This window comes from Trichomycterus rosablanca, chromosome 14 (assembly GCF_030014385.1).
Source record: "Trichomycterus rosablanca isolate fTriRos1 chromosome 14, fTriRos1.hap1, whole genome shotgun sequence".
Lineage (NCBI taxonomy): Eukaryota > Metazoa > Chordata > Actinopteri > Siluriformes > Trichomycteridae > Trichomycterus > Trichomycterus rosablanca.
This window is the reverse complement of record NC_086001.1, coordinates 6,028,304-6,040,081: the sequence shown is the minus strand read 5'-3', so window position 1 is coordinate 6,040,081 and position 11,778 is coordinate 6,028,304. Positions and strand designations below refer to the sequence as shown.

Below are 11,778 nucleotides of genomic sequence, written 5' to 3'. Positions count from 1 at the left end.
GGTTAAAAAAATAAAAATAAACCAGCTGAGGACAGAGGAAGTGGAGGCTCCTGTCGGCTGCTGACTGGACAATAAGGACATAAAGAATCTGTCTTTATTCAGCACCACTGTTATTGTAATCAATAAACTTTATTCACTTTCACAGTAATAGTGCGCACACACACACACACACACACACCGTCTACACTGAGAGTAACAGGACAGGTACAGAGGCCACACCGTCTTTACTGAGAAAAACAGGAAAGGGTTTTGAAGGGTTTGGTCTCTTGCTGGAGGGCATCATGGTGCCAGGTACCTGGCGTATGTGGTAAAGGATACTCAGCAGCAGGATGATGTGGGATTCAGCTACAAACTGAGCCTGACTGCTGCCATGGATATAACTCTGAAAAGAGAAACACACTCATGATTAGCACACAGACAGGGGGATTACACATATTTTGGGCTCCTTGATGAACAGAAATCAATACTGGAAATGGTAAAATGCTGCTAGTGTGATGGATCATTCTGGATTTGGATTTGAACCCACCTAAATGTGTAGTGCTGACTGGAAGGTATGTTGAAGAAGGTATATTGATTAGGATCTGCTGTTGATGATTTGGCAAGTATTTGGCTTGGGTTTGATTTTAAAGCAAACAGTTTCTGATTGGCTGTGACAGTGTGTGTGTGTGTGTGTGTGTGTGTTTGAGGGCTTTGTTGCTTACTGCATTTGTAAAGAAAAACTCATGTTTACAGACTGGGTTTACTAAGAGGGTGCAGTGGAAGCTCTTATCTAAGATGATCTAATTTATGAACTTTTATCTGATCAGTGCAGATTTGATTAAGCAAAGCCAAATCATGCCTTCAAACCACAATGTCCAGCTGCAACTGTTAAGAAGTGTGGAGAATTCATAACATTATGGGCAGCATGTGATGGAAATGATGCAACAAATATGAGTTAGTTCAAAAGGATCAGGTGCACCCTATGACGCTAATGATTACATTTCTATATTCATTTACATTACATTTACATTTTCGGCATTTAGCAGACGCTTTTATCCAAAGCGACTTACAGTCTAAGCAATCGAGGGTTAAGGGCCTTGCTCAAGGGCCCAACAGTGGCAACCTGGCAGTGGTGGGGTTTGAACCAGGAACCTTCTGCTCACTAGTCCAGTGCCTTAACCACTAGGCTCATTCCAGAATGAAAATGCACCAATGAACCAAGGAAGACCTTCTTAGGGTTAGAACATTACTGAAGCTTTGATGGATGTTCTGGAGTGCAGGATGTAAAGTAGATCACTACCTAGAACCCTCAAAGACCAAAATTCCAAAACCATTTAGGACTTAATATAAGAGTTGAATCTGCTCTGGCGCAGAAGTGGACCTACACCTTCCAACTGTGACTCATTAAAAGGTCCTTTTTGGGTTTTTTCTCGAGGTTCTTCACCACTAAAACTGGTGCAGGTGTCTGAACGTAGACACAGAAATGCCGCTGCGTATGAAGGTGTGATTAGCAGAGCTGCTGCTGACTGAAGGTGGGATTATGGAGGTTGAGATTGGTGAGCGGAGACATTTATCACTGTCACGTCTTCATTAGTTTTGGGTCGTCGACCTTCTTCTCTCTCACCCAAACTGCTGCTTTACTCGGTAATATCAGCCCTCACTCTTCATTTCATCCAGGGTTTGGAGAAAAAGTCGCAAAATTTAGGACAGACATCTGTTCTTTAAAGTGTCTGTATCTTGAGAAATACACGTTATGGCTAAAATATGTGGAAACCTGACCATGAGCTTGCTGGACATTTCAGAATGGGGTTCATAGAGGTTGAAAAAAAACCCTCAAAACAGGAGACTAATGTAAACTAATGAAATGGATTAGGAGCATCACTTAATAATATAATCACCATGAAACTCTCTGTCTCAGGCTGAGAAGCAGGGGAGAACTGCATTGTCCTAAATAGCTCCTATTCACTAAAATATGTGCTAAACTAGATTTTGAATAATAGTGAGGCTACTATATTGAGCAGAGCACACTCTATAGAACTGGTTTATGGATTGAGACACTTGGCAGCTGGAAAAAGTGCTTTTTTTCTTTGTGTACAGCCTAATGCAGCGAGTTTAATAGATAGTACTAATGTATATATATATATATGTGTGTGTGTGTGTATATGTTTGAGACAGTGGTAGCCTAGTAGGTAGAGCTATGGGCTCTCAATTGTTCCAGCTCTGCATGCAGCCTCTGTTGGGCCCTGAAGCAAGGTCCTTCAAGACCCTCTCAGCTCCAGGGCTATGTATATATGACAAATAAAGGCTTTTGATTATTTTCTATATTTCATGTTCTTATTGCATCCACCCTGTAAACAGCCCTTTTGTTGAGAGATGGTTCACTCGCACCTCTACAATTCTGTCGAAATAGGACTTGAGCACCTTGATGATTCCACACTGAACTTTAAGTTTTGAAACAGAGTCTCTGTCGTAAATGAATTCATGTGATTGCTGCCCTTCCATCAGTCACATTATGAAACACTTCAGTCCCGCCTCTGCTCACTTGGTATGTCAGGAACAGTCTGAGCTTGGTTTCGTTCAAAGCTTGGCGATAGAGAGCGATTTGTTACAGTCGGTAAACAGAAATCATCCCAAATGTAAAAAAATAAAAATAAAACATGAATTCAAACATGATTTCGTGAAAGTCGTCCACGTGTGCAACAACCGTTCCTCTGCGATTTCCCTCTTTTTTGGCGCTACAGGAGCGTCCATGCAATCGTTTTGCCACTGTGAACACTTTGTCAGTGAGCCACATTGTATATATGTATACCGTGTCAGCAACGTTTTTGAGCAGGTTATGTGACGTGTTGACCTATGGGGTTTGTCTTCTTGGTTGAGCACCAGTTCTCGAAATCTTTTGTCTATTGTAGCTACCAGTTTCACAGATCTTACGCAGCAATCCTCCTTTTTTCCATTTTTTGGGGGGAAATTCAGCAAATTAATTGATCTGATACAGTTTATATCCTTCAATCAGACACAAGTTTATCATTCAAATTCTGTCCTCATGGGTAAAACCCATCTTGTGTTACAATATTGTCGTCTACTGCTGCTGAGCAGAAATACTAATGGTTGTCACGGTAACCAATATATAAAATAAGTGAAATGACCTTGTTATTGTGTCCAAAAGTTAAATACATTTAAGAACTGATCAACATTTGCAAAAGTTATGGGCAAAGGTACAGAGGTCACTGTTTACACTCACAGTGTACATAATGGAGACTCAATCTGTAACATCTGTAATAGCTATAAGAAACACACACACACTTAACTACTGCTACACACACACTACTGCTACATGCAAAAATATACACACACACACACTGAGAAATATACACACACTCTGAGAAGTACACACATTCACTAACAGAAATACACACACACACACACACACTCAGAGAAACAAACACACACTGAGATACACACACACTCACATATACACACACAATCACAGAAATACACACACTTTGAGAAATACACACAAAGACACTACTGCTGCACACACACACACTACTGCTGCACAGAAATACACACACACTCTGAGAAAAACACACACACACACACACACACACACACACTGAGAAATACCCACACACTCTGAGTACACACATTCACTAACAGAAATACACACACACACACACACACACACACTCAGAGTTACACACACGCACTACTGTTACACACACACACTGAGAAATACACACACACAGATATACACACACACTCAGAGAAACACACACACACACACACTTAGAGAAATACACACACACACACTCAGAGAAACACACACAAACTCAGAGAAACACACACACACTATACTGCTATACACACACAGAAATACACACACACACTCTAGAAATGCACACACATATTCAGCGGGTCATTAATTATTAAATCCCGCAGTTCTGTAGAAGCCTTGCGTGTGTGTGTGTGTGTGTGTGTGTGTGTGTGTGTGTGTAGACTGTTCATAAATAATCCAATATAAGTTAAAGGCAAGAAGGGTGATTAAGAAACAGGATAATTAAGCACAGAGAAGCCAGTAAAAGTAAAAAGAGTGAACCATACACACACACACACACACACACTCACACACACCTTTCACCAATTACAATTACCATATATACTGAATATAGCCGTACAGCTTGGTTTTTCTTCGATACAGCCTACTGAGGTCAAAAGGTTTATATGCACCTTCAAGAAAAAAAATACAAAATCTGCTGGGTCAAAAATATACGGACAGCACACCTAATACTAGATTATATGTCTTAGTTCTTTATAACATTGATAGCTGCTTCTAATAACTATTAACTAGATTCTGGTATAACACTGGTTGGATTAATGACCAGTCCACAGGGCAGAATTAAATCTAACCCAACGTTTTTAGTACAGTCCAATTAACAAGGTTTAAGTTCAGGGCTTTAGGAAGGTTCATAACAAATCCAGGTTTGTTGTGGGTTATTCGCTGAAATAAACTAATAGAAACAGGTGATCATTGTACTTACTATTCTATTCATTATTTACTTTGTTTTCCATATTTCATCCACTTACTGAAATGCAGTGCTTACTAGTCGGTACAGAGTTGTTAGGTTTGTAAGCTTCATATTATCTTTGTTAAATATATTTCTCATTTTGGCCAAAAAACCTGAAACTTTGTTTTATCAGATCACAAAACATCTCTCTAAGCAACAATAATGGATCATGATTTAAATGCCATTTTTGAAGCAGGTGCTATTTTTAAATAAACTTATAAAAGATACTTCATTTCTTTTATTTAAACAAAGAAAAGAAGTATTAGTTTCAAACATTTAGTCACAAAAAGTTACTAATACTGTACACATCCTGTATAAAATTCTGAAGCTTCTCTATAAACCAGCTCAGTGTTTTTCCTGATTATTTTCTGATTGTTGTTTTCTCTCTTTTTTTGACGTTCCACTCGGCTGGCTTGATTTAATGTTGTTGTCAATTAACAAAAAACACCCACAAAAGAGAAGCAGTCGGGACCGAGCAGCGTGAGAGGAAACACATTAGTGCTACGATGTGAAATCCACTGTGCAAATACAAACACCATTCTCAAAAAACAGGTGGAACGTTTTGTAAAATGCAGTAATTAAAAAAATCTTTGATTTGTTAACTCTTGTAAACTATTTAACTGACCAAAGTATAAAGAAACGACTTTTAATATTTAGGCTGACCAACTTGATTACAATACAGGCAGGCCACACAAGCACACGTTATAAAGTCATACTGTTGTACCATGTGTGAGGTCTGACATTGTCCTGCAGAACTAACTATGGTTTTCCTGGGAATCACCTTTATGGCATCATATGTCTCCTAAAGTCCTGTAACTTTAGTTAAATTTAAAAGTTCCATAATTCTGGTCATTTATGAGGAAGTTTATGAGGAGAGGATTTGGCCATTAAAACGTAACATAAACATATGTTAAAAGGCATTGAAACTCAGTTACATAAGGAGAAATTTGTACATTTATTTATTTATTAGGATTTTAGCATCATGACAGAAACGGTAGTTACTCGTTACAGAAGGTTCATCAGTTCACAAGTTTAATATCAAACACAGTCATGGACAATTTTAGTATCTCCAGTTCACCTCACTTGCACGTCTTTGGACCCACGGGGGCCACCCCACCTGGGAATTGAACCCAGGACCTTCTTGCTGTGAGTCCACGATTCAAAAAGCCAACATCTGCCATGGTATTGGCGTGCATCAGTGCCCACAGCATGAGTGACCTCCATATGTCTATATAAAGGTGCCATTGTTATTGAGGTGTATATTGGGTTTTTAGAAGACATACGATGCCATAAAGCCATAACCATAGTTTTCTGCAAGACACCGCTAGGCCTCACACATGCTATAAAAGTGTGCCTTCTAAATAAGGAGTGCGTGTGATCGAGTGGCCTGCCTGCAGGACAAATCTGTCTCCTATTGAAAATGTACAGAGCTTCATGAAGAGAAGAAACAGACAACGGTGATATAGTCTCATATCAAGCAAAAATGGTCAAAACTGGAACAATTAATGTCCTCAGTTCTCAAACCTTTAAAACCATTATTACCGTTAGGTAGCCTAGTAATTAAGGTACTGGACTAGTAATTAAAAAGTCGCTGGTTCAAGCCCCACCACTGCCACTGTTGGGCCCTTGAGTAAGACCCTTAACCCTCAATAGCTTAGACAATATACTATCACAGTACTGTAAGTTGCTTTTGGATGGCATCTACAACTGGTACTCCTACTTTCACCATGGGTCAGAAAACCTGTCATATCATAACCACTGTCTGTCTGTCTCGTCTTATCAGACAGGAAATCCTTTTTTGGTAAACAAACGTAAAGTTAAGATTAAGATTAATCTGAAGCTTTTGACCTTCAGAGCGACTCGTCCATTCGTGTTTCAATTTCATAATCAGTAACACAGATTCCGCCGCTGATGGATCAGCCCCCGTTCTGGCTGAGGGGGGAAAATGCAAACCGTGTAATTCTTTTCTCTTTCCTTTTCTTTTATTCCAGCGACGCACAGACAAATAGTTGTCGAGAAGCGCTTCTGCTTAATGGCTTTCCGTGTTGTAACCTTTTCCAAATGATTCTGCTCATTGTTTAATCCAGTGTTTTTTCACCAAGCTTCACTCCGAAAGGTCAAAAGACTGAGCCACTGATGGAGATAAATGAAAAGTCAACAAAGCAGAAAGACAAGAGAGGGAAAAATTAATTTGGTTAGTGCTGCCAAGTTATTAATTATGCATAAGCATACATAAGGACAAGTCCAAACACCAGTCAGTTCCTGAGTGTCTACACACACCGTCTATTAAAGTCCTTGTAAAGTTTTGCCCCCGACATGCATTTTATATGTGAATGATTAACAACATTAACTCAGATTTGTTGGAAAGGCACAGTTTCCATCATTTTAATTCATCAGCCCAGCAGGATCCAGGAGATTATTCCAAGATTAAAGATCAAATTGACATATATAATTCCAAGAATATGACCCAGTGATGGACCCAAAACTGAGTTCCACTTTTTGAGAAAACGTGTGTGATTAAATGTTGAGAATTGACCCAAAATAAGATCCAAAATCCAATGTTTGGTTTGGAAGATGGACCAAAGATTCAGATCTAAAAATCCAATGCTGGGTTTAAGAGATGGATCAAAGATTGGGATCTAAAATCCAATGATGGGTTCAGGAACATTAAGATCCAAAAGATCCAAAAACCCCAAAAGTGTTTGGTTTAGGAGATGGACCAGAGATTGAGATCCAAAATCCAGTGTTGGGTTTAAGAGATGGATCAGGAATTAAGATCTAAAACCTAATGTTGGGTTTAAGAGATGGACCAGAGATTGAGACCCAAAATCCAACATTTGGGTTCAGGAAATGGACAAAAAATTAAGATCTAAAACCATCCATCCATCCATCCATCCATCTATCCATCCATCCATCCATCCATCCATTAGCATGAATAGCCCTAACCTGAAAACTGGAGTGCATTTAATAAAATAAGCAAATGCTCTGTAATGCACATAGAGAAGAGGCTTTGGTCTTCAATTACATAAAAAGACATTAAAAGTTGGCATCCTATGATGATACCATGTTAAAAGTCACTTAGCTCTTTGGTATGAACCACTGCCAAGTACTACCAATGTCCTCTATGAAGTCTTAATGACTGTAAGCTTGAGTTTGTATGTGCTTGTTAGTAATGAGTGGCAGCCAAAAATACAAAAAAGATGTCTCTATACAACTTTACCATGTGGTGTATATGTACCAGTGGATGCCAACTTCCTTGTGTGTGTGTGTGTTGGAGCAACTCTGCAACACAGTCTATGAATTCTCTCTGTGGGTGAAAGCTGCTGTCTCAGTAAATAAATATCAGCAACCATGACTTTCCTAACTGCAGAAAATGAGCTTGAGAGAGCGAGTGAGAGAGAGAGAGCGAGAGAGAGAGAGGAAGTGAGTAAACAAGAGAGTATATCTGAAAATAACCTACATACTAACTGACATATACCAGGGTACCAATGTACCTCCTGACAGAGAAAGATCACGTCTGAGGAAGGAAAGAAATAAGAAGGGAGCAACAGTGAAAAAAAAGAATAGAGAAGGGAGAAATAAAGGAAAAGTAATAAGAAAAATGTAAAGCAGAGTTAAAAGAAGGAGAAAAAAGGAGAAAGTGATAAAAGGGAACAAGAAAAAAAGGAACGATAGAAAATACAAAGAAATGTAAGAAAGGAAGCTGCTAAAGGATAAAAAAGAAAAGTAAAAGTAAGAAAGGGAAGAAAAAAGTAAGCAAGAAATGAACGACATAAAAAAGGAAAGATAAGGAAATAAGAACATTATCATGTGCTGTCCATGCGCACTAAATAATAATGAAAAAATATATATAACAATAGAATAACTATAAAATAATAAATAAATAAAATGATAAATATAAAATTATAATAAAATAACAATAGCAATAAATAATTATATAATAATACAATAACGAATAATAATAATAATACATAAAAATAAAAATGATAAAAACAACTATAATATTACATTATAATAATAATAATAATAATAAATATAAATATAATAAATAAAATAAAATGACACCATTAATAAAATTAATAAATTAATAACAAAATAACAATAAAATAACAATAGTAATAAATCATATTATTAAATAATAAAAAAATGCATATAAACAATAAAGATAAAAATTATTACCACTAATAACTACTACTACTACTACTAGTAATAATAATAATATTAATAAATAATAAAAACTAAATAATCAAAAACTAAAAAAATCAAAATAATAAAGATAAAATTATTACCACTTATAACTACTACTAATAATATTAAAATTAATAAATAATAAAAAAATTATAAACATAAGATGAAAATTATTACCATTAGTAACTACTACTACTATCACTACTAATAATAATTATTTTAATAAAAAATAAAAATGTTTAAAAATAATAAAGATAAAAATTATTACCACTAATAACTACTACGACTATTAATATTCACAAAAATAATTCAGATTATTATTCAGATTTTCTGCACCTTGTTCTTGTCACTTTACAGGTCTCCAGTGTGAGTGCGCTGATGATGATTAAGGTTCCAGTTAGTCTTACTATTCACGTGAAGATACAGAATGTATTTGTGGAGTCAAATCTCAGCTTGGATTGCCACTTTTATTTAACGCTTCAGTTCCCTGCTCAATTCTCCACACAAGGGCCAAACAAGCAAACATTTGTAGATGTGATATAAAGCCGAAAACCAGTCCAGCGGGAAAAAATAAACACGTTTAGCATCGCTCAGGCGTCGAGGTTGTTGGCACTGGAGTGTGAGAGCGAGCTGCAAAGTTTGTTAATTAGCATTAGAGTTTATAATCCAATACGAGGAGACAAAAAGAGACTTGAGTTGGCGCAGGACCTGAAAAGTCCAGATACCCATCTGTAAATAATAAATAAATAAACACTAAATCTGTTCATTTGAAGTGAATCGTTGACTTTTTGAATTCTAGCTTCACCCAAGTTACTTAAAAGAATTACTACTTTAACCACCATGTGACCTAAAGGCATGACTGCAGGGGCGCCTTAATTACAGGCAACCGAGTTTTCCTTACTTAAGATGCTTTGGATGAAGTTTCCTGGCCTGGTGGATATTTAAGGTGGATATTTAAGGTGGATATTTAAGGTGGATATTTAAGGTGGATATTTGTGAAATATTTGGTTAATCACACTTTAAGCTCAAATTAGATGACCACAAACTCTCAGACCTATAAGGACCAGACCACAGTCTGTCGATGGTCCTTATTTCAGATAATCCAAGAATGAGGGTCCATAATGAGAGAGATTATAATACAGAAAGACCGTCTAGGGTTCAGTATCATTCCTCCTGGCATCGTGGTTCCCAAAGTAAGGTCATGGCCCTGATCTTATTTCTGCCTTTTCTCTTTTGTTGGTTGTTGGACTGGTCATCTTAACCAGAATGGTGTCATGTGTTTTAACACCAGTTTTAAGCCCATGAACATGAATATTCATGGATCCTACCTGTTTTCTGGTATATAATTCCAGGTTTTCTTTATGAAATGTCAGTCTGTCACTTATCTCATGGCAAAAAAACTGTCAATATGATTCTCTGATCTGCCCAAAAACAATTCTGACTGCTAATGTTATGCCCATCGCAGATGACATTGGCATTAGGGATTAAAGTCAAAGACACATCAGGCGGCACGGTGGCTCAGTGGGTAGCACTGTCGCCTCACAGCAAGAAGGTCCTGGGTTCGATCCCAAGGTGGGGTGGTCCGGGTCCTTTCTGTGTGGAGTTTTGCATGTTCTCCCCGTGTCTGTGTGGGTTTCCTCCGGGTGCTCCGGTTTCCACCCACAGTTCAAAGACGTGCAAGTGAGGTAAATTGGAGATACTAAATTGTCCATGACCGTGTTCGATATAACCTTGTGAACTGATGAATCTTGTGTAATGAGTAACTACCGTTCCTGTCATGAATGTAACCAAAGTGTAAAACATGAGGTTAAAATCCTAATAAACAAACAAACAAACAAAGACACATCAACAACTGACTGTGGTTGTTTCATTGGAAACTCAAGAAGCCGCTCCAGAAGCCTTGCAGCCCCACAAGCCACTGTTCTGTTTTACCTTGTCTTCCAGAAACCAACTCTGGTAAAGCCATGAATTTACTCCACAGCCCAGTTATACTGAAAAACACTCAGTTATGTCCAAGCACTCTGAGATTACCAAAAACCATATGAGCCCATGTGCTGTCAGAACCCTGCCTTACCCACATGCCTTAAATTTCTGTTAAACTGAGGAAGCTGATTTAAATAAAATAAAAAAGCATGTCACGGCCCCTATTTCTTAACCTTCACACTGAGAATTAATGCTTTCTATTGTATCCTTTTGTATTTAAATAAGTATGATAATCAAAAATTATGATCATTTTTCAGCTTACTGTCAAGTCTCACTACTTAGACTCTAAAACAGAATCATCAGCAAAAGTTCAACGCCAGAGCAACAAAGTATTCGCTCCAGGAGCGCAGACACAAACATTTATCTTCTGATAAATTACCCACAATTCCCTCTGTCAGGCTCTTTTATTGTTTTACTGACATCTTAAAACGGAGTCAGATTGCCACAGGCTAGATCTGTAAAAACAAGTCCAGGTGAAGGAACACCAGAGCTCGAGAACAGTCGCATAAAAACTCAAGATATATCCAAGAACCGTGACAATCCAGCAGAGGTCTCTGCTCCCTGGAGACCTGGCCATGACCAGACACCAAGCCATGCCCTTAAACCCTAGGAACCTGGTCGTGTCCTTATACCTTAAGAACCTAGCCATGCCGCTAAACCCTAAGAACATAGCCATGTCCTTAAACACTAAGACTCCAGCCATGCCATTTGTAACACTGAATTTCCCCACTGTGGGACGAATGTAGGATATACTTATATTATTTTATCTAATCTAATCTAATCTAATCTAATCTAATAACCTGGCCATGTCTGTTAACCCTAAAAACATGGCCATGCCCTGAAACCCTAAGACTCTAGCAATGTCCTTAAATCCTACGACTCTAGTCATGCTATTAAACCCGAAGACTCTAGCAACGCCCTTAAATTCTAAGACTATAGCCATGCCTCTAAACCCTAGAAACCTAGCTATGCCCTTAAACCCTAAAAGCCTAGCCCTATCCTTAAATCTCAAAAACCTAACCATGCCCTTAAACCCTAGGAACCTGGTCGTGTCCTTATACCT

General features: G+C 37.9%; 1 protein-coding gene across 3 annotated transcripts in view; it reads right to left on the bottom strand.

Annotated features, from left to right (window-relative positions):
• Positions 1-11,778, bottom strand: part of tusc3 (tumor suppressor candidate 3) — a 63,020-nt gene that overhangs the window by 8,281 nt on the left and 42,961 nt on the right. For all 3 annotated transcript variants that reach the window (XM_063008490.1, XM_063008492.1, XM_063008493.1), the window contains one exon: positions 319-382. In XM_063008490.1, the coding sequence (XP_062864560.1) occupies positions 319-382 (64 nt within the window). The remainder of the gene's footprint in view (positions 1-318; positions 383-11,778) is intronic.